Source organism: Vulpes lagopus, chromosome 8 (genome assembly GCF_018345385.1).
Source record: "Vulpes lagopus strain Blue_001 chromosome 8, ASM1834538v1, whole genome shotgun sequence".
NCBI lineage: Eukaryota > Metazoa > Chordata > Mammalia > Carnivora > Canidae > Vulpes > Vulpes lagopus.
This window is the reverse complement of record NC_054831.1, coordinates 122,280,360-122,303,788: the sequence shown is the minus strand read 5'-3', so window position 1 is coordinate 122,303,788 and position 23,429 is coordinate 122,280,360. Positions and strand designations below refer to the sequence as shown.

General features: G+C 50.2%; 1 protein-coding gene across 2 annotated transcripts; it reads right to left on the bottom strand.

The window, feature by feature from the left end:
- Nucleotides 1-976: 976 nt before the first annotated feature.
- On the bottom strand, nucleotides 977-9,607 carry KDF1 (keratinocyte differentiation factor 1). Of its 2 annotated transcripts, none has more exons than XM_041767970.1 (4): nucleotides 9,454-9,607; nucleotides 2,734-3,801; nucleotides 2,200-2,274; nucleotides 977-1,749 (listed from the first exon to the last, which is right to left on the bottom strand). In XM_041767970.1, exons 2-4 carry the CDS (start codon nucleotides 3,767-3,769, stop codon nucleotides 1,667-1,669), a joined length of 1,194 nt encoding a protein of 397 aa, XP_041623904.1. In that variant the 5' UTR covers nucleotides 3,770-3,801; nucleotides 9,454-9,607; the 3' UTR covers nucleotides 977-1,666. The 2 variants fall into 2 exon arrangements, with proteins under 2 accessions (XP_041623904.1, XP_041623905.1); XM_041767971.1 differs by having other exon boundaries at nucleotides 9,393-9,460.
- Nucleotides 9,608-23,429: the final 13,822 nt, after the last annotated feature.

The following is a 23,429-nucleotide window of genomic DNA, read 5'->3' as shown; positions in this document are numbered from 1 at the left end:
CCTCTCTGGAGCGGTTTCTCTTTACTTAAAAGGGAAAATTAAAACAAGGCTTTAGTCTCTGTGACTGAGCATAGGTGAGTTTTTCTGGTTATAGGACCAAAATATACGTCAGATTCTTAAGGGGCCCATGACTCAGCAGAACTTAAGACCAGCTGGACCTGATTCCATTTACATCTCTCAGTCTCTCACTGTAGACACACTCAGTCTTGGAGAGGCCTGGCCTTGGATGGGACGGCGGAGCTGCAGGAAAGGGGCCAATTTGTCCCTGGTACTGGGGCCTATGGTCACAGCCCCTAAGGGGACCGGCCTGTGTGTCTGTAGGGAGCTAGATAAGTAGTTTGTCTGGTTGTCATTTTCCAAAAGGGCCTATGAGGACAATAGAAGGATGCTGTGAGGGCTCTAGGTGAGGTAGTGGCTAAGGAGGGGGATCCTGGGCAAGGATGGGCTGGTGGGCTTGCTCTGTCTTCACTGCTGAGAGGCTGAGGACACTCTCCTGTGTGGGAGGGATGGCTAAGTAGGATCCTTCTGAACCCAGTTAGGCTTGTGTCCAAACATCTCGCTTCTGCCCCAAGCAGGTCAGCTTGCCAGCTTTGGGGCAAAACTGCCAAGAGGCCAGCTTCCAGGTCCAGAGCCAGTTAGCTAGCTGTGTGACCAAGTTTCTTGACCCCTCAGAGCCCTAGCCTCACAGTCCATCAAAGAATGAGCCCACTCCAGGGTTGTTGGGAAGGTCAAGAAGATTCCAGTAGACCCTGGTGTTTTGTCAGAACCTGGAAGAGGGGGATGGGGCTTCAAGTCAGGCTGGGTGGGGGCTGACCAAGCTCAAAGGATTTGGGGAAGCTGCAAGAATGGCTGGGAACATGCCAACCTTCAGGAGTTGGTAGGCCTGCCTAGAAGAACCTCTCAACAGTGATGGAAACCACTTATTAGGCCTTTCTCAGGTACAGAAACTGGATCTTTACCTGGAACTCAGTGAACCTCATAGGTGGGCAGTCTTGCTCTCATTTTAGCCTTCTGACTGACCCCATAATGCTAAGGCAGGCTGGGCACTCTATCCTGTCTCCTGCTCTGTGTATCAGTCCAGTAGATTGGACAGAAAGGGCAGTATCACAGCCGAGATGACCAGGCAGTCATCTACTACTTTTGTACTTGCAACTGTGGTCATGTTAGTATACAGAACATCAGCCAAGAACCAGTAGAACATAATGTGGAGTGGGCACTGCCCACAGAATTCCAGACAGACCCTGCCTGCCCCCAACCCAATCCATTCAAGATAAGCTTCTGTGAGCTATCACCCTTTCCCCCCACCCTCATCCTGGGGAGGAGGAACTTTGTATGATTATGGGTGCATATAATGGGGGTAGAGCTGGGATTCAATCCCAGAAAGGAACTGTAAGTCTTTGCTTTCCATGATTCGGGCTTCTGAAGACCGAGCAGGAAGGAACAGGCCCAGTCAGGGGTCAGGCCAGCAAGGGAACCAGGGTGATGTGGGCACCATGGCCCAGTGAAATGCACATGGTTCAGGAACCAGTCAACTGAGGTGGGAGGAGCCAGGGTGGCCACTGCTTCTGGTCTTAATGGCCCAGCTTCCTCCAAAAGGGCTCCTGCTTCCACTCTTCATGCTGTGGGCTGTACTTCTCCCAGAAGGGGTTGCTTCTCCCAGTTGGGGTTAGCAGTACACCTGGAGCAGCGGTGCTCCTGATGAGTCGGTGTCTGTACCCTGGAAGGATGAATCATGGCTGGCTGGGTATCCTAAGGGGAAGGGAAGAGGAAACAGGCTCAGAAAGGGGAAGGAGCTCATCCAGGTACCATGGGCAGGGAGAAGCCTGCTGAGAAGGAACAGAGTGGGACTCAAGCCTGGTCAGTCTAATCTTGGCTGGATGACCCACTCAGCTTCTTGACCTCTCTGAGCCCCAGCCTTACTGTCTGTAAAAGGGTAATGACACCACTCCTGGGGGCTTATGGAGACCAAGAAGGCAGCAGTAGAAAGCACACCAGGTGCCTGTTCATTGCTAGCACATGGCCTCCGCCTTCTTCACTGTCCCCAGTGACTGGGGGGCTTAGGATGGGGTCTGTGGCTGCTCAGGCTTCTGGCCCCTTTCTAATCCCATCCTCACCCACCCTCTGGGAGAGGGGACATGCAGGGGGGAGAGGGGAGCCCCGGGGCACTCTCATCACTGCACTCTCAGGTCAGGACCAAACCTGGAGCTCCATAAGGCCTCAGCTTCCTGGCGATGGCATCTGCAGTAGTCTCCTGGGAGATCTGCACTGTGAGCTCTAGGGAGGGAACAGGAGGGGGCAGTGGTCATTATCACATCCTTTTAGCCCAACCCCCCACTTTAGCTCCTGCCTGACGAGGGCAGGGTCACCTACCCCTGGGCCGACTTAGAGAACCAATGTTTAAAACAAAGACACAACTTGAGTGTGTGAGTGTGCTCGCATGCGTGTATGCGTGCATCTGTGATGGTGGGCAGGTGTGGGGGTTTTGGTTAGGCCAGGGCAGAAGTCCAAATTCACATGGGTTCCTGGGCTAGGCCTGCAAGTTCTGGCAGGTGACAGTGAGGGGACAGAGGGGCCACTTAGGGGACACAGAGGGGTTGAGAAAGGGGAGGAAAAAGACAACAGGGAGCAGGGACTGGCTGAGGGGTGGGCCCATTGTGGCCACAACCCATTGCAGCCCCCCCTTGGCCAGAGTGTCCTCCACTCTGCCCCTCAGCCGTGTGGAACCCCACCTACCATCCTGGCTGAGCCCTGAGCCCACCATGGTCTCATGGCCACTGTCAGGGGCAGCAGCAGGGGCAGCACCCCGCATGGAGCGCCCCTCTGTGGTCTGCGGGCGGGCTCGGCTCTTGCGGGTACTGATGCGAATGATGCCGCGAACCAGGCGGCCCTCAGCGTCCTGCTCATCCAGGTGGTAGTCCTGGGTGATGCTGCTGATAAGGTCCGAGATCTTACTGGTCTTCTCCAGGAACACAGTGTCTGATGTGCACTTGGCCAGCTCGTCTATCTGGTGTACGCTGAACAGCTCTGTCAGCTTCTTGAAGATGAGCACATCAATCTCTCGGCTGGACATGGAGCCGCTTCCTATCTCGGGCAGGTCCAGGTCTGACTCATGGAAGGAGTAGTACTCTTCAGAGCCCCGGGGGCTGCTGGCAAGGGTGCTAGGCAGGCTGTGCCGCATGGGTGGGGGCTCGGCCAGTGGCTCCTTGCAGCAGGAGTCCGCATCCGGGGCTGGGGAGGTGGCGCTGCGGTAGGGATATACAGGGATGCCTTTGAGCTTGACGTCAGGGTAGCTGAAACTGCTACCCATGGTTGACTTGAGCCGTTGGCCATCCCGCCGGCTGGGAGGTGCGCGGTCGGGGCTGGGGGGCACTCCATTGTGGTCTTTGGCCCAGTTGGCTTCAGCAGCCCCCTCGGGGGAGTCCCCAGCAGACAAACAGGGACTGCAGCCCCGCATGCACGCCCCACAACGCTGGAGGCAACTCCGGCAGCGACGGAAGCAGAGGGCAGCCCGGCACCAGTCCCACACCCAGGGTCGCCAGAGCAGGCAACAGGCTGGGGGCTCAGCAGTCGACTCAGCAGAGCCGGAGATGAAGGTAAGGCTCTCCGGCCCATGGTGGCCAGGGTCCTTGGGGTCTGGCCTGCGGGTGCGGCGGCTTGGTGGAGGTTGGGACGGCTCATCAAAAGTCTCCAGGCATAGTTCTGTTGGCTGTTCCCAGGGTCCCAAGCGTGGGGGCCCAGATGATGGGCGGGGGTGTCCAGGGCGGGGCATGGCTCATTGCAAGATTTGTTGCAGTCAGACACCTGTAGAGGAGAGGCCAGGAAGGAGTCAGGTTCAAGGGCACAGTTACGCCCACGAACCTTCACCTACTGTCCCTCTCTCCCAAAGAAATTCTCTCTCTGGGGATCCCTGGGTGGCGCAGTGGTTTGGCGCTTGCCTTTGGCCCAGGGTGTGATCCTGGAGACCCGGGATCGAATCCCACATCAGACTCCCGGTGCATGGAGCCTGTTTCTCCCTCTGCCTATGCCTCTGCCTCTCTCTCGGTCTCTCTGTGACTATCATAAATAAAAATAAAAAATAAAAAAAATAAAAAAAGTAAAAAAAAAAAGAAATTCTCTCTCTGGTCCAACCTACATGTGAAAATTTCCTGGGACAGGCTGCCTGGGTGGCTCAGTCAGTCAAGTGTCTGACTCTTGATTTTGGCTCAGGTCATGATCTCAGGGTCGTGAGATCCAGCCCCACATTGAGCTCCGCACTCAGTGCAAAGTTTGGGATTCTCTCTATCCATCTCCCTTTGCCCGTCCTCGCCCTCTCAAATTAATAAATAAATCTTAAAAAAGATATCTCGGGGCATCTGGGTGGCTCAGTGGTTGAGCATCTGCCTTCAGCTCAGGGTCATCCTGGAGTCCTAGGATCGAGTCCCACATCAAGCTCCATCACAGGGAATCTACTTCTCCCTCTGCCTACTTCTCTCTGTCTCTCTCATGAATAAATAAATAAAATCTGTAAGAAAAAAGAAATGCCCTGGGACTCACACCCAGGGATGCGGTGGGATGGCTGCTACTGAAAAACCAGAGAATGACAGGTATTGGAGATGTGGGGACAGCGGAGCCCTTGTAGAGTGGTGCAGCTGCTGTGGCAAACAGTACAGCAGTTCCTCAAAAAATTAAACACAGGACTGCCATATGGCCCAGCAATCCCAAATCTGGGTATATACACCCAAAAGAATGGAAAACAGGGACTTAAACAGACATCTGTATGCCAAGGTAACACAGTAGCATATATATATTTTGCAATAGGCAAAAGGTGGAAAAACCCAAATGTCCATTGACAGATGAATGAATAAAGAAAACATGACGTATACATACAGTGGAATATTATTCAGTCCTTAAAAGGAATAAAATTCTGATACCTGCCATAACATAGATGAGCTTTGAGACATTATGCTAAGTAAAATAAACTTGACATGAAGGACACATGTTGTATGGTCCCACTTACATGAAAAATCTAGGATAGTCAAATCCTTAAGACAGAAAGTAAATGGTGGTTGCTAGGGGCTGGAGGCAGGGGGAAATGGGAAGTCAGTGTTTCATGGGTAGAGTTCCACTTTGGGAAGATGAAAAAGTTCTGGAGATGGATGGTAATGATGATTACACAACGATGTGAATGTGTTTAATGCCACAGAACTGTATGGTTAAAATGGTACTAAAAAACTTAAGATGGTAAATTTTATGCAATGTATATTTTATCACAATCTCCTGAGATACCACTTTCCAGGGAATGGTCTCCCCCCAGTTTATTCCCACTGTTGGTGAGCCTACTCAACAGAGTCTCTGAGGTTCTCAACAAATGCCTTTCCATGTGACTTTCTACAGAACCTGACCATCACTACCTTCCTTTCCCCTCTTCCTTCAAGTCAGACATGAGAGTGTGACAGTTCCCCTGTCAATGTTTCAGTTTGGATCGGTTTTGCTCTCTTAGCAATATTTAACGCCAAGCACTCTTTTGCTTTCTTTGATTAGACAAGAAAGCCAAGCCACAAAATACACCTTCTTTCCTTTCCTTTTTTTTTTTTCCCACCTTCTGTCCTTTCTTGACTTGGTTGCAAGCAAGCTCAGAGTGAAGATTTCATTCATCCCATAATCACTGAGCCTAGGCCCATGTTAGGCACCATAAAATCAAAGACAAATAAACTACGGATCCTGTTTTTGTGACTCACTAGTGGTTTTGTAGGAAAAATAGATGCTTAAAAGCTCCTGAGATAGAACGTGTAGGATATACAAGGCATTATGGGAGTGAATAACTATGCCTGAGGGAGTCAGGGGACATTATATAGCGATATGTGGAAGGTCCTTGATCACATATAGGAGTCTGCCAGGAATAACCTGGATTTTCTGCAACATTGATCCCTTATCTTTCTATCCTCGATTTAATGGCATTGGGGTCCTAGAACTGGTGATGTGGTGGACATCAGGATATCTGTGTTAGAGTCCCAGTTTTGGCTTTAACAGACAGTGTTTCCGTGGGCAAATAAATGCCACCTCTTTAAACAGGGCCACCATCATCTCTCACCCAGGTTATTGTCAAGGCTCCTATTTCATCCTCTTCCATTCCCTTCTACTTGAGGCAGCCAGGGAGAACTTAAAAAATCTGGAGAAACCTGGCAGATTCCACTGTAATCAAATGATCGAAGTTAACGTCACCAATAATAGGATGAACTGACATCATGGGCCTCTGACACTCTACCAAGAGGATACTACATCACTTAAGGAGTGCTTCTGCCTAAAATGCGTAAGCTGAATGTAATCATGAGGAGACATCAGACAAGCCCAGCTTAAGGGAATGACAACTAAATGCAATGTGTGATCTTGGACTGGATCCTGGATCAAGAGGAAAAATTGGAAACTGGATGATGTGGATAAATGGTGAAATTTAAAAGGAGACTGTGTATTATTTAATAGTATTATGCCAGCGTTAAATTTTCTGAATTTGATTACTGTGGTTAAATAACACAATGTTCTATTCTCAGGAAGTACACATTGAAGCATTTAGGGGTAAAGGAGCATGATGTCAGCAAGCTAATCTCAAAAGTTTCCCAAGAAAATCAGAAGGTGCATGTGTCTTAAAAGAGAAGGGGAGGGAGGGAAGGAATGTCGGCCATGGTGTCTGGGTAAGAGAATATGGAAGTTTCTATTCTTACAGTTATGGAATCCACCCCCCTGGCCTCATTCGGCACTCCTTCTCCAAGGCCCCTCCAGCTCCCCAAGTCAGACGGGAACACCTCTCCTCATAGCTTTCTGCTGGGCTCTGTCAGCTGGGTTGGCCTTGAACTGAAGATAAGCTTATATGACCCTAAGGGGCAGGGGCTGTGTCTGACTCCCTTCCACCTCAGTATGGGAACAGGGCTGGGCACAGTAAGTGCTTCAGGGGACTGACATGTTCTGTGTGACCTCAGAGTAGAACCAGGACCACTGGGTACAAAGAAAAAGGACTTAGGCTCTAGGCTGACCAGAATGGGGGTAGCAGCAGGCTCGGGGGAGGGGGATGAAACAGGAGATTGCAATAGGTGACTTGAAAGTCCCCCATGGGGACACCTGAGTGGCTCAGGGGTTGACTGTCTGCCTTTGGCTCAGGCCATGATCCTGTAGTTCCGGGATCAAGTCCTACATTGGGATCCCTACCTGGTGCCTGCTTCTCCCTCTGCCTAGGTCTCTGCCTTTCTCTTCCTGTCTCTCTCATGAATAAATAAATAAAATCTTAAAAAAAAAAAAAAAAAAAAAGTCCCTCATGATCCAGACAGCCCATGGTTAAAAACCTTTACCTTGGTTTGAGCAATGTGGGAATGAGTATGGATTCATTCATTCATTCATTCATTCATTCACTCAATTAACAAATATTTAGTGAGGGCCTACTGAGTGCCAGACACTATCCTAAATTTGGTGGATGCAGTGGTTAAACAGACAAAATTCCCTAACCTCAGGAGTCTGTATTCTAGTGAATGAGTTGGTTATTGTTTTGTGTGCTGTGAATATATTAAACCAATTTTCACAACTTTATTTGTAGGTATTATTATTGTTGTTATTACTATACACTGAGAGGCCCAAATAGGTTAAATATGTTGTTTAAGCCACACATCTATTTGTACCCAAGCAGCCTAGCCCCGATTCTAACCCACTACCTCATTCCATCTATTACTTGGGAGGAAGGGGGCAAAGTGGCCAGCTGCCAGCCCCATGGACAAGCCTGTACCCATGGATGGACCACACAGGAAACCCCAAGTCTTTCAGGCTCAGGCCTTGGATGAGGAGGGCGGGTGCCTCTATGCTGTTTGAACCACACTGAGTTCTGGGGTACCTGGGGTTTGTAAAAACATCAAGGGGTTACTGATGATGGTCTGAGTCACTCCTCTGCCTCCAAGGCTTAAGGATTTGCTGCTATTCATTAAATTCACCCACCAAATGTTTACTGAGCACCTATCATGTGCCCAGCACTGTACTAAATCCTGAGAAACAGCAGTGAATGGGCCAGAAACGGGTCCAGCCCAGGAGGATATTCACTTTACCCAACAGTCACAATTGCTCTGTAAGTATTCTGTCTCCACTTTATAGATTGGGAAGCTGAAGCTCAGAAGTGACTTGCCCAGAGACACCCAGCTGGAAAGGGATGGAACAGGATTTGTACTGTGGTTTACCAGACTCTGGAGCCCAGGTACTTTGTTTTGTGCCGCATACCTGGAATGTGGGTGAGATAGAGGGAAGTGGGGACCAAGACCTAGGTAGGATAAGGACAGTAACTTGTTTCAGTTTCCCCCACACCTCTAGGTCCAAAACCTGCCTGAAGTCAAACTCAGCCCATTTTTTCCAGGTTCTATCTTCCCCAAGCTGTTGCTGCATACCGCCCCCCTTAAACCCTAGGAACACCCGGTCACTTGGTTAAGTGAGGGGAGGACCCTTGCTCCTATTGTGACCTGGGGCAAAACTCTTGGCCTCAGTTTTCTCCACTTTAACAAGGGGAGAGATTAGTATCATCCTGGGTCACCGTAAGGTTTAAATGAGATATTGCCGGCAGGTTGCTTAGTGTGGTGCCCGGCACGTGGGAGGGGCTCGGACGCTGGGCGCCCCAGGCCACTGCAGGGATCTTCCCCAGAGTCAGAAGGTCCTAAGCCCGTCCTCACCAAACTTCCCTAGATGCTCTTCCCCCTTCCCTAGTCCCTGAGAAGACGCACACGCGCGCGCGCCCACACACACACACACACACACACACGGGGGTCTGTCTCTGTACCATCCCCCTCCTCCCGAGGTTCCCCAGGACAGGCCCCACCCCCGTACCCAGCCTAGTCTTGCACACCAAGCCGACAGGGGCACCCCAGCCCGCTCGGGGAACAGCCTTCGGCTCTCGCACCCGGCATCCCCGCACCCCCTATTTCCTGCCCCAAAGGCTCAGCCCGCGGCTCCGGCATCCGGGGGCACCTACTCCCGGGGCGAGGGAGGACCAGCCCCCGGCACTGCCCCTCCGATTAGCACAGCCCCTACGCCAGCAGTGCCCTGGGGGCGGGCGCCACCCTCTCCAGCTGCAGGGGCCCCCGCCCGGGGGCAGACGCAGCCCCGTGCCCGCCCTGACACCGTTCCTCCGGCTGTGCACGGCCCCGGCCCGACGCTGCCCCCGCCCCGGCCCGCCAGCGCAGCCCCGGGGGCGCCCGCGGCCCCCTCTCTGCCCGCCCAGCCCAGGCGCCCACTCGGGCCGCTCCTCGGCCCGGCCCGCACACCCCGGAAGTGGGAGGGTGGCGCCCGCGGAACCGGCCCCGGGACCCTCCCCCGCCCAGGTGTAGCCTCGGGGGTCTCTCCACACCAGTGTCGCCGTGCTTCGCGCCCCCACGGGCCCGCGCGGGGCTTACCTGTCCCGCCAGGTGAGCCGCCTCCGGCTCGGCCCCTCCCCCCGCCCCCCTTGCCGCTCACCTGGAGCGCAGGTGAGCGTCTCGCGGGAGCGCTGCACGGGCCGCCGCTGGGGACACACTTCCTGCCTCCGCGAAGCGCCGCCGCCGCCGCCGCGCACCTGGGCCGAGGCCCCGCCCCGGGCGCGGGGGGCGGTGGGGGGGCACCCGGCTGGGGCGCTCGGCCTACGGACTCCGAGCGGTGCTGTCCGCTCCGGCCAGGGGAGGCGGGCAGGGCAGACCGACGCTGGCGTTCAGTCTCCCCTTCTGTTAAATGGGCAGGGAGCCCTAGCAATCTCTGCGCACCTGGAGAGCGCTCGGCAGTTCTTTAAGGCCCAGCTCTAAGGGCGTGGGCCTCCTGGGGTGCCTTCTGGCCCCTAGGCCTGTCTGGTTTCCCGTTAACTAGAACAGTTCTCTGTACTTCGGTCTTGTAATAATTAGCACACAGTTTTCTTGTCTTCATACCCCTCCTTTGCTGACCTGAGGACGGGGTCTAGGCTTGCCCCCGATGCTCCTGGGGCCCAGCGCAGGACTGGCACATACTAGGTGCTCAGCAGACACTCTCGATGGAGTAAACTGCTGGGCTCCGATTTCTTCCTTCACCCTGAGGTAGAGTAGAGGGTGGGCGTCCTCTGCTCGCCGGTCGATTCATCTCTGTTTGCTGAAATCTGCGGGAGAGGACAACTACCTCTACTCTGGGGCCTAGAAGCAGGGTGGAGGATGCGGCTGTGCAGTCCTGAAAGACACGTCACAGAACAGCAGAGGCGACCAAAGTGAGCCTTGATTACCACAACCTATGGAGTCTCTGCAAGAGGCAACAGCACAAGGTGGCAAGGAGTCAGGGCTCCGCCTATCCTGGGTTCGTGCTCCCAGGCCCGCCCCCCCTTTTTAAAGATTTTTTATTTATTTATTAGAGACAGAGAGAGACAGGCAGAGGGAGAAGCTGACTCCATGCTGGGAGCTTGATGGGACTCGATCCTGGGTCTCCAGGATCACACCCTGGGCTGAAGGCCGCGCTAAAGCGCTAAGCCACCGAGGCTGCCCTCCTGCTCCCCTTAATAGCAATTTAATAATAACAGTAGCCGCCAATAAACAACTGACTTTCTTTCTTTCTTTTTAATTTATTTTTATTTTTTTAAGTTATTATTTATTATTTTTATTTTTATTAAGATTTTATTTACTTATTCATGAGAGGCACAGAGAGAGAGAGAGAGAGAGAGAGAGAGAGGCAGAGACAAAGGCAGAAGGAGAAGCAGGCTCCATGCGGGAGCCCGATGCGGGACTCAATCCCGGAACTCCACGATCATGACCTGGGCCAAAGGCAGGCACTAAACCGCTGAGCCACCCAGGGATCCCCAATTTATTACTTTTTAAGGATTTTATTTATTTATTCATGAGAGACACAGAGAGAGGCAGAGACACAGGCAGAGACAGAACCAGCTCTCTGCAGGGAGCCTGATGTGGGACTTGATATGGGGGACTCCAGGATCACACCCTGAGCAGAAGGGAGGCACTCAACCACGAGCCACCCAGGCATCCCTAACTTATTTTTATTTTTAAAAAAGATTTCAGGGATCCCTGGGTGGCGCAGCGGTTTGGCGCCTGCCTTTGGCCCAGGGTGCGATCCTGGACAACCGGGATCGAATCCCACATCGGGCTCCGGGTGCATGGAGCCTGCTTCTCCCTCTGCCTGTGTCTCTGCCTCTCTCTCTCTCTCTCTCTCTCTCTCTCTGTGACTATCATAAATAAATAAAAATAAAAAAAAAATAAAAAAGATTTCATTTATTTGTTTGAGAGAGAGAGAGAGCACAAGCAGGGAGAGGAGCAGGGGGAAAGGGAGAAGCAGAACAGGGAACTCTGATGTGGGGCTCTATCCTAGGACCCCAAGATTATGACCTGAGCCTAAGGCAGATGCTTAACCAACTGAGTCACACAGGCACCCCACTTTTTTTTTTTTTTCAAACAAGTGACTTTCAAGGAGCATCTCCAGGACTCAAGCTTGAATGGTATTATTTAATCTTCCCACTAGTCTGTGAGGTGGGTTAGGTGTTATCGTTCCCATTTTATAAATGTGGAAACTGGGATCCCTGGGTGGCGCAGCGGTTTGGCGCCTGCCTTTGGCCCAGGGCGCGATTCTGGAGACCCGGGATTGAATCCCACATCAGGCTCCCGGTGCATGGAGCCTGCTTCTCCCTCCGCCTGTGTCTCTGCCTCTCTCTCTCTCTCTGTGACTATCATAAATTTAAAAAAAAAATGTGGAAACTGAGGATAAGGAAGGGAAAATTCTCTGTTCAGGCAGTTGGAATAAAACACATGATTTTGGGCAAGGCACTTCCCTTCTCTAAGCCTCATTTGTGGAGATGATAGTATCTTCTCCAATTGGGAGAATGAAAAAAGATAACATGCAAAATGAGATAAAGGATATGTGAAGAGATCTTTGGGGTAAGGGTTGGTAGGTGGGAGGAATTCAGCATGGCCTAAGCCTCTCCTGCTCCAGATATACCAGATACACAACCTCCTAACCCTAGATGGAGATATTGCCAACTAGGATAGAGTCCTTTGTCTGCTCCGTTTGGGTCTCAAACCTTCCCCTTGTCCAGCCAGGGTGGAGCACTCCTTGGAAGATGATTTCCATGGCAATTGGGTTTCTTTTTTTCCCTATCTTATTTCTCAGGGCACCAACATCTCATTCTATGGGTCCCCTACCACGTGTACACAATAGGTGCTCAATTCCACCAGAAACCCTCCACAACTCCCACCATATCTTGTCCACATTCTCACTTGGGGGCAAGTGGTATGGTATATCCTCATTTGGAGCTCAGAAAGCGAGTCACATTGTGTACAGTTGAACACCTGTATATCCTAAGACCCAGCAAGTCCATTCCTGGGTACCACCACAAGAATCGCACACATATGGGGTGCCTGGGTGGCTCAGTCAGTTTAGCATCTGACTCTTGATTTCATCTCAGGTCACGATTTCAGGGCCCTGGAATGAAGCCCCGAGTGGGCTCTGCACTCAGGGGGGGCGTCTGCTTCGGATTCTCTTTGTCCCTCTCCCCCTGTCCCTCTCCTTGCTCATGAGAGCTATATTTCTAAAATAAATAAATCTTAAAAAAAATGCACACATGCACTAGGAACCATGTCTAAGAATAGTAGTAGAAACATTGTTCATGGTATCCCCAAAATAAAAACACCCAAACGCCATTGACAGGAAACAAAGAAATGTGGAATAATTATACAACAGTAGAAAATGAATGAAAAATAGCAATGTGGCTGAATCATGGTGATATAATATATATTTTTAAAGATTTTATTTATTCATGAGAGACACAGAGATTGAGAGAGAGAGAGAGAGAGAGAGAGAGAGGCAGAGACACGGGCAGAGGGAGAAGCAGGCTCCATGCAGGGAGCCTGATGTGGGACTCCATCCTGGGACTCCAGGATGATGCCCTGGGCCGAAGGCAGGGGCCAAACCGCTGAGCCACCCAGGGATCCCCCATGGTGATATAATATTGAGTGAAAAATCTAAGTCCCGGGGACGCCTGGGTGGCTCAGCATTTGAGTGTCTGCCTTTGACTCAAGATGTGATCCCCGTCCTGGGATTGAGTCCCACACTGGGCTCCCTGCAGGGAGCCTGCTTCTCCCTCTGTCTCTGTCTCTGTCCCTCTCAGTGTGTCTCTCATGAATAAATAAATAAATAAAATCTTAAAAAAAAAACGAAAAGAAAAATTTAAGCCCCTCGGGGCTGACTCAGTTGGAAGAGCATGTGATTCTTGATCTTGGCATTTGTGAGTTCTAGTGCCACATTGGGTGTAGAGATTACTAAAATTAATTAATTAAAAAAAATACAAGTCCCAGAAGAGTATAAATGGAATGATTTCTTTTTTTGTAAAATTCAAATAAAAACAGAACTACTATGTTTAGACATAATATTGGATTGAGCCATATGAAGTTGCTGGGTTGTGACCTGTTTTGACCTATAAAAATGGCAAATTCATAAGGCTCAACATAATTTATGTGTGAAAAAAAACCCTACTTTAAAAAAAGAGCAATAGAATGAAGAATATAGAATTCAGAACAGTGATATCGTGGGGTATGGAGTGGGGGAAACCATAAATAGATTTAATTTTTAGTGATGCTGTAGTTCTCGGGTTGGATGATGGATTCACATGCTTTTGTTTTATTATGAATAAATGAATGAAAGAATAGATATTTATACTCTAAATAATTTCTTAAAATATTTTATTTATTGATTCATGAGAAACACAGAAAGAGAGAGAGGCAGAGACACAGGCAGAGGGAGAAGGAGGCTTCCTGCAGGGATCAGGCCCTGAGCTGAAGGCAACGCTAAACAGCTGAGCCACCTGGGCTGCCCTGCTCTAAATAATTAAGGGTGTTTTCACTTGCAAAGTTCTCAAGGTAGCACAAATGTGAGAGTCTAGAGTCTTAGTTTGTCCCCCATTCATTTATTCGTTCTTTTTTAAAAGGTAAGGTACATTTCAACTTATAATTCACCTTTTAAGGATACAGTTCTGTGAATCTCTAAAAATGCATGCAGTTGCATGGTTACCACCACAATCTCAATATAGATCAGTTCTATCACCCCTCAAAATTTCCCTAAACCTCTCTGTGGTGAGTCCCTCCATTCGATCCCCAGCCCTTAGGAACCACTCATCTTTTTCCTGTCTCCATAGTTTCGCTTTTTCTAGGATGTGTTTAGTTGTAAAAGGGCAGAGCTGCACTACAAAATTCTAATTCTGTGCTGCCTAAAATGCTGTAGATTAACATGTAAGAACATGATGACTGAAGCATCTCAGAACTACTTTCTTTACTTAGAAAGAAAAAAAAAATGGAAGGAAAGAAAATATGAGCCCTCACCAACTCTGTGGCTTTGGAGAAGCCACTGGCTTTCTCTCCATCTGTAAAACAGGGATGAAAATACTTCCCCTCTAGAGTTGTGTGGAATGTTTTGCAAAAAGCACAAGTTAGCTGTTATTCTCATGATGGTCACACTGAAACCTCTTTTCTCTGGCCCTTGCTCTGCCACACTTTAACACACTGGGCCCTGTTCCCAGGGCCCTTCCCCCTACCACAGTACATACTGGAAAACTCCATAAAAAATGTGATTATATAGATATATCTCCAAAAGGGTTGAAAACAAGGACTCAGAAAAAACACTTCTATGCCAATGTTCATTGCAGCATTATTCACATTAGCTGAAAAGTGGAAAAAACTCAAGTGTCCATCAACAGATGAATGGATCAACCAAATATGGTAAATACACACTGTGGAATATTATTCATTCTTTATAGAATGAAGTTCTGGGGCACCTGGCTGGCTCAGTTGGTAGAGCATGAGACTCTTGACCTTGGGGTTGTAAGTTCAAGCTCTGTGTTGGATGTAGAGATTACTTAAAAGTAAAATCTTAAAAGAATGAAGTTTTGATACATGCTACAGCATAGATGAATATTTTTTTAAGGTTTTATTTTTAAGTAATCTCTACACCCAGCATGGGGCCTGAACCTACAATGCTGAGATCAAGAGTTGTGTACTCCGCTGAGTCAGCCAGCTGCCCCAGCATAGATGAATGTGGAAGACATCATCCTAAGTGAAATAAGCCAGACAGAAAAGGACAAATATTGTGATTCCACTTATATTAAATGTTTGGAACAAAGTCATTTATAAAGACAGAGATTAGAGGTTACCAAGGGCTGGAGGGGGGGCAGAATGGGAAGTTATTGCTTAATGGGTACAGAGTTTCTATTTGGGATGATGAAAAATTTTGGAAATAGACCATGGCAATGGTTACACAACAGTGTGAATGTAATTAATGCCACTGAATTGTGCACTTAAAGTGGTTAAAATGGCAAATTTTATGTTTTTTTTAAAGATTTTATTTATTTATTCACAAGAGACACACACAGAGAGAGAGGCAGACATACGCAGAGGGAGAAGCAGGCTCCATGCAGGGAGCCTGACGCGGGACTCGATCCCAGGACTCCAGGATCATGCCCTGGGCTGAAGGCAGATGCTAAACCGCTGAGCCACCCAGGGATCCCCAAATTTTATGTTTTTATATCTTTTACCATAACTTAAAAACAAACCAAATTGATGACCTTTTTTAGAGATTGATTTATTTATTTGAGAGAGAGAGAGAGAACATGCATGCAAGCTGGGGAAGGGACAGAGGGAGAGAGAATCTCAAGCAGACTCCCCACTGAGTGCAGAGCCCACTGTGGGGCTCCATCCCAGGATCCTGAGATCACGACCTGAGCAGAAATCAGAGAGTCAGACACTTACCTGACTGAGCCCCCCAGGTGCCCTGATGACCCTCTTTGAAAACAAAACAACGTACCTTATGGGTCCAGTATTCAGTAAGACAAAGGAAAGAAGTCTACTGGAGTGAGTTTTCCAGATAACAGCCAAGCTCTCCTGCACACTTTCCTTTACAGTTTACAAAGCGAAGACTTAAATTTAATCCTTACAACAGTCCAAGGTAGGCATTGTCATATTCATTTTACAGATGGCAAAACTGAGACTCATCAAGGTTCCCAAGGCCATACTGTGATGGAGTAGTACCCAGCCCTTCTGGCTCCCAGGATAGTGCTCCTCACTGTGACCTCCTCCCAGCCCTTAGAGCTGTGTTTGGGCTCCTTTCTAAGCAGAAAGGCCTGCCGTTCTAGCCAGAGCCGCCCGAGCTCAGTTTTGCCTCTTGGCCATGACCAGGGGCCATCGTCCTGATCTGCAGCCACCACTGTTGCTTTACCCTGTTTGATGTCTACTCCTCTCATCTCCTTCCTTAGCCACCATTCGGGCTCCTTGGCTACTGACAGCCTGGAGGGAAGAAGGACATGTCAAGACAGCTGGGGTTTTGGCTTGTGCTGCTGGCTGGCCAGACATGACTGAGGAAGGCCAAGTTTGAGGTGTAAAAGTTTGAGTTAGATTTGTTGAATTTGAGGATTTGTGAGATAGCCAAAAAACATCACAATTGTATGTGTATATGACATGCAGAGTGGCATCTAGAAACTGTAAGATGGGCAGCTTTGGTCACCGGCAGGAACAGTGGGTCAGGGGAGTGTGCACCAGGCTGCAGGGGTGTCGGCTGCTTGCCTCTGGTGTGTGTCTCCCATAGAGGGCACTAGGGGGCAGCATGCCACAGTGGAAATTGCCGGAACTTTCGAGACAGGCTCTGAGTCAGGACTTACACCTGTTTTGCTGCAGTGTGGAACACCTGTTTTGCTGCAGTGTGGATTTAAGCTCTTTGAACCCCAGCATTTCTCATCTGAAAATGGGTTTCTTTTACTTTTTTAAAAAAATATGTTATTTATTCAGGAGAGACACACAGAGTTCCATCCATGCAGGGAGCCCAACGTGGGACTCGATCCAGGGTCTCCAGGATCACGCCCTGGGCTGAAGGCGGCGCTAAATCGCTGAGCCACCAGGGCTGCCCTGAAAATGGGTTTCATGCAAGGTAGGAGAGTACGGTGGTTCACAGTGTGAATTCCGCAGAGAGCCTGAATGTGCCCCAGTTCTGGCACTTACTAGCTGTGTGACTTTGGCCAAGTTATTGAACGTCTGTGTGCTTCAGACACCTTATCTATAAAGTGAAAGTAGCAATAGTTTCATGTGGTGATTATAACAGAGGCTGGCACATTAAGTGCTAAATAGATGATATCTGTATTATTTTAACCCCTTCTTCCCTCTCTGCCTCCCCAGCCATTCTGGGCCAGCACTCTCTGAGGTAAGGCCACCACCTCTGACAATAAGCAGATACAAAAAATTATTGCTGCTGCCTTGACTACCCTTCTGCGTTAGGTATATTCTATGCCTTATTCCATATAACTGCCAAAAAGCTCAGTGAGTAGGTCCCAAATCCCCATTTTTTTTTTTTTATAGCTGAGAGAACAAAGGCTCAGAGATTTAAGCCACTTGCTCAAGGTCACACAATTAGTAAGTGGTAGATCCCACAGTTCATTCTGTATGGAGAGCCTGAGCCAATGCAGTGGCTCCTCTGGGTACTCCAGAAACAGGATCCTGTAGATTGTTCTGGCCCCAGCAGAGTGTGGGAATCCTCCCTCAACAATTCCCTCCTAGAGGCACCTGGGTGGCTCAGTTGGTTGAGCATCTGCCTTTGGCTCAGGTCATGATCTCAGGGTCCTGGGATCGAGCCCCTGCCAGGCTCCCTGCTCATCAGGGAGCCTGTTTCTCCTTCTCCCTCTCCCTCTGCTATTCCCCACCCCCTGCTCATGCTCTCTCTCTCTCTCTCTCCCCCTCTCAAATGAATAAATAAAATCTTAAAAAAAAAAAACCAACCAATTTCCTTCTGTAATGAGCTCCAGATCTGCTCACCATGTCCCTCTCTCCCAAGTAGAATTTTCTGAAATTCTGAATGGAATAAATGGAATGGAACCAGTAAAAGGGAACCCTTCAGGATGGAAGGGAACAGAATGGTGGAGGATGAACAGAACTGGAATATGGGAAATGAGGCCATCTTGTCTCCTCTGATTGAGCAGATCTGTCTGCATAGGTCAGACAGTGGGTCAGTGAGTTGCCTCTCCCCTTTCCTTCACTGGCCAAAGGTGTGTCCCACTCTGAAGAGAACTCGAGAAGTCTGGAAGTTATGCTGGGGAATGAGGGCCAGTGAGCTGGGGTCTGGGTTGGGAGGATGATGTACATAGAGGTGCAGTTAGAGCCCTGGGATTCTAAGGAGCTGGTGGTAGAGGCTTCTGAAACTCTCAGTTAGACCATTGGGTGGGAAATCCCAGGTCCACTTGACACTGGGGGATTCCTGGAGCTCCCTGGATTCAGCTAGCATAGCACCCAGTTGCTGGGCCTGGAGGGAGCCACAGGCTATGGAGCCATCCTGTACCAGGTTTAGGCACAAAGGCTATTCCTTTGGTCCTGAGTTTGGTTCCAATAGAAGTATTTCCTTCAGACTCCTTGTGCTTAAAGAACCTTCATCCCTCAATTTACTGTTGAGGAAATGAAGTCCGTGAGGGGAATGACCTTACCTGGGATGATATATGCAGCAGGCCCTGGAGGAGGTGGACCTCTGCTCCTACCCTGTGCTCTGTGTGGTGGCAGGATAGGCCTGGGTTCCGATCCTGCCTTTATCACCTAGTGGCTTTGTGAGCTGGTGCAAGTGACTCAGCCTCTCTGGACTTGTTTGCACATCAGTAAAATCCACTTATTCATTCAACTCTTTTCTTGTCTATCCTCTACCTCACTCCTAGTACTGCTCCCTCACTGTCTTACACACACACACACACACACACACAAACACACACACATGCACACACACAGCGGGACATGGACAGGACAGGCATGGCCAACACTGAGTCCTGGTCACTCGCAGGGAACAATAGGCAGCTCTGGCCACTGAACACCACCCCCACTCCTACTTTCTGGCTCTCCCCTCCAGTCCATCTCAAGTCCCTTGCTAGGCCTTCCTGGAGAGCTCCCAGCTTGAAGGCTGCCTTCCTGAGCCCCACGGCTGCCTGAGCTCCTCTGTTATCCTTGACATCCTCTACTGCTTTCTCTGTCCCCAGATGGGAGCTCTCAGAGGGCAAAGTCTGGTCTGATTCATCTCTGAGTCCTCAACACCCAGCCCAGGGCAGGGTCCAAAGGCTATAGCCGGGAGTGTTTGTAGGATTAAGTGAAGGAGGCCCCTCTGAACTTTCTCCTTTCTCAGGTGTCTGCGACCACCACTATCATCCTCCCCAACTGCTGATGTGGCAGGAGGAGCCCTGCAATGGGGGAGGGGGGGTCACATGGACCTAGGATGGAACATCAGCCTGGCCTCTTCCTAATCATGTGAACGTGAGAAATGACCTCACTACTCCAAACCTCAGTTCCCTCTTCTATGCTTAGCCTTCCTGAGGGGCATGTAAGTTGAGAACAGAAAGACCTAGATGGAAAGACCTACAGGAAGTCTTCTGGACAGACTGGTGTGAAGGCCCTGACAGGGGGAATATGCTTGGCATGTTCAAGAAACAGAAAGGAAGCCAGTGATGCTGGGGTGCAGTGAGCAAGGGGAGAACCGCTGGAGATGGGGATGGAGACATGGCAGGTGCTGTACTACACAGGGCTCTGAAGGCCATGGAGGAGTCTGTGTTTTAGTCTTAATGACAGGGGACTTACTGGAGGGTCTTGAGCAGGGGTGCGGCTTGATCTGACCAAAACCCCAAAACCTGTTGCTGGACAGTGACTGTAGGAGGAGAAGAATGGAGGTAGGGAGCCCAGTGAGGAGGCCGTGGCAATGGTTCAGGTGAGAGATGACAGAGGCCTGGACTAGGGGGTGCCTGGAGATGTGGTGAGAAGTGATGAGATGTATGACATATTCTGGGGGTGGATTCCACTGGACTGGAGAAGGTGCAGGATTGGGCCTTGCTTCAGTTATCTATTGCTGGGAGAGAAACCATCCCAAAACTTAGTGGCTTAAACAATGATACATTCTTTTTTTTTTTAAAGATTTTATTTATTTATTCATGAGAGACACACACAGAGAGAGAGGCAGAGACACAGGCAGAGGGAGAAGCAGGCTCCCTGCGGGGACCTCGATGTGGGACTCGATCTTGGACCCTGGGATCATGCCCTGAGCTGAAGGCAGATGCTCAACCTCTGAGCCACTCAGGTGTCCCCCTGATACATTATTTCTAAAAATTCTGTGGTTTGGCCAGGGCCAGCTGGCCAGCGCTGCTGGTTTAGCCTGGGGTTACCACGTGGTTGCATTCAGCTGGGGGCAGCTGCGGCTGGATTACCAAATGGCTTCCTGTCACCCAGGACCTGTCTTCACCTGACCTCTTATCATTCAGATGTCTAGCTGACCGCCTTCCAGCGAGGCAACTGGCTTCCAAGAGGACAGGCCCCAATGTGCAAGTGTCTATTGAGTCTCTGCTTCATGCTTCTTGATGTCCCATTGGCCAAAGCAAGTCATAAAGCCAAGCCCAGAGTCAACATGGGAGGGTCCACACACAAGAGCATCCAGACCTGGGAGCCCGGTGCATGGAGGCCACCAATGTAACTGTTTAGCACACTCCCCTGGGTTTGTGGCCTGAGGAACTGGGTGAGATTCAAGGGTAGAAGGAAAAGCCAGGGCTTACCAGAGGTCCTGGGGTGGTATTGTGTCCTGCCCCAGGACCTCCCAGGCGAGACGCTGAGGAGGACAGTGGGCTCAGGAGACCGGCAGCAGTAGAGACACAAAGTCCTGGGCAGGTATGGTGAGGCTCAGGGTGGAGATAGGGAGGGTGTGGTAATCGAGGTAGATGCCTCACTCAACAGGTATCACCGAAGCACCTATTCTGTGCCTTGCTCTGGCCTGAGCACTGTGGACACAGAGAGAAGTGAGACTTGGCATGTGACCTTGGGGAACCCACAGTGTGTGGGGGAGACAGACCACACTCCGAGGTGCCAACACAATGTGAGAGGTGACAGCTTAGTGCTACAGTGGAAGCTGATCCAAGGTCCCAGGGGAGGGGTTCCAGAGTGGTTCCCAACAGAGAAGTACTGAAAGAATAAATAGTTGGTCAGACAAGATTTGGGAGCTGGAGCAGGGAGCCCAGCCTGGGCCCCAGCCTGGGCCAACTGCCTCCCCGTCCTGGCAGTGAAGGGGTGAAAGTGGACCCACAAGTGAGCTTTGGGAAGACCATCTGCAGATATTCTTCCCATTTTATGGATGAGCAAACTGAGGTTCAGAGTGGGGAAATCATTCTACCTAATCAATCTGGCTCCTCACATATAGTGCTTTTTTCAACTATGTTTGATTCTTGCCCAAATCGTAGGGACAGTGGGGGAAAGGACGGCTCTCTCCTGAGCTTGCAGGAATGCCCGTGGAGGCTGGTGTGAGAGCTGCTGTGGGGGGCCCCTCCCCGCCGTGTCCCAGATTTGTGCCATCTCCCCTAAGGCAGGCAGAGTCCTGTGAGGAGACATATAGGGAGGTGGTGACATGACTGGATGTGGGCAAACCCAGACTTGGAGCCCCCAGTCAGCAGACAACCCCACTCTTTCCCTCAGGACCCTCCTGTAGAGTCCAGCCCTCAGGGCACCCTGTCGAAGGGGGTGGGGAACATGGTCTGAAGGATGAAGGATGGAGAGGGACTGTGTGGAAGTTGGGGGTCAGAGGTCAGGGCCAGGGAGGGCATGGGGTACATCTGGCTCTCTGGTTCCCTATCACATGCGGAAGGGCAGGGGGTTGCCAGGTTTAGCCCTGGGCTCTCGGGTATGAGGAAGGAGGGAGGCTGGGAGCTTAGAGACTGGTCTAGCTCAGCCTCAGCCTGAGTGACCTGGAGTTTGTCCCACTCTTCTAGGCTGGTGCCCAGAGTCTCCAGAGCTCTGCCCAGTGAGGCCACCAGCACAGGAGCTCAATAACACAAAAGCCTGCTAAGCTCTGGTGGCCCCACAGCTGACCCCAGCTGGAGCCATGTTGCTCCTTCTTCCCAGCTTGTCTGGAGGCAGCAGTGGAGGGGGCTGCTGGGTTCAGGCCTCAGATACCTGAGGCGTGGAATAGGAGTGGAAGGAGACAGAGGGAGGGGGAGGGCAGGTCCTGGCATCTGATGCACTCACAGCCAAAGCCTCTTTTCCTCGGACCCAGAGAGCTCTGTAGTGGAGCTGGAAGCCAGACCCAGGGAATCTGAAAGAGAGAGAAGGGAGAAAAAAGGCAGAAGTAGGTGTAGTGGGTATGAATATGCATGCACGCATTCAGGTAGGCAAGAAAATAGGCCATGTTTATTTATATTATTTTCTTAAGAATTTAGTTACTTATTTTAGATAGAGAGAGAGAGACAGCTAGCATGTAAGTGAGCAGCGGAGGAGCAGAGGGGGAGGGAGAGGGACATGTGGACTCCAGGCTGAACCCATCTTAATTTCACTACCTGAAACTTTGACCTGAGCCAAAATCAAGAGTCAGACGCTCAATTGACTGAGCCACCCACGTGCCCCAAAATAGGCTATTTTTAAAAACTTACAGCCCTCATAGTCAGTTGGGTGGGTGTCCAACTCTTGACCTCAACTCAGGTATTGATCTCAGGGTTGTGAGTTCAAGCCCCATATTGGACACGGGGCTTACTTAAAAAATAAAACATAACTCAGAGTCCTCATTCCATCTGGTGAATGGGAAATCAAGTCTCCATTATTGTTGGGCTCTCTCAACCTATGACAGCCCTAGAGTTAAGGTATTATAGAACTACGCATGGACAAGGTCCTTCTATCTGGTCACCTGGCTGGCATGACCCCATTAGGTCAGGTACTGTGTGCCATTCAGTGCCAGGCATGCTTGGGGCATGAAATCTTTGGTGATCTGGGGAGTCACTCAGTGGCTCTAGTCAACGTAGGATCTAGTCATCTGAATGCCACTGGTCCCCTTGAACCTGGGGCCTACATCCATCCATTCCCTGGGACTGGGGAGCCTGAATTGCCACTCCCACCCCCATATAAAATGTTGAGGAAGATCCTCCCATTCTGGTCCCTAGAAACCCTAGGCTATTGTCTGTCCCTCTGGCCCCTGAGTCTGGGGCTCTGTCCCTTAGGAGAGTCCCTGTTCCTCAGCATCCCACAACTGAGCAGCCAGAGCCAGCCCAGCAAACCCACTGGGGCCTGGAAGCTTTCGACCCAGCCCAGAGAGCCTGGGGGAGGATCCCCAGAAACTCCACTGGCCACCATTATTGTGATCTTCACAGTGGGCCAGGCCCTACCCTGGTCAACAAGGCCCCACATGACCCGGTTCTTACACATTGTATTATAAAAAAAATTATTGTGAATAATTTGTAGAATAATATATGTGTATATATACATAGATATAAAATAATACAGGTGACCCTTGAACTCACAGGTTTGAACTGTGCAGGTCCACTTACATGCAGATCTTGGTAAGTACAGGATGGCACTATAAATGTATTTTTTTCTTCCTCATGATTTTCCTAATATTTTCTTTTTTCTAGCTTACTTTATTGTGAGAATACAGTATATGAGACAAGTAACACAAAATATGTGTTAATTGACTGTTTA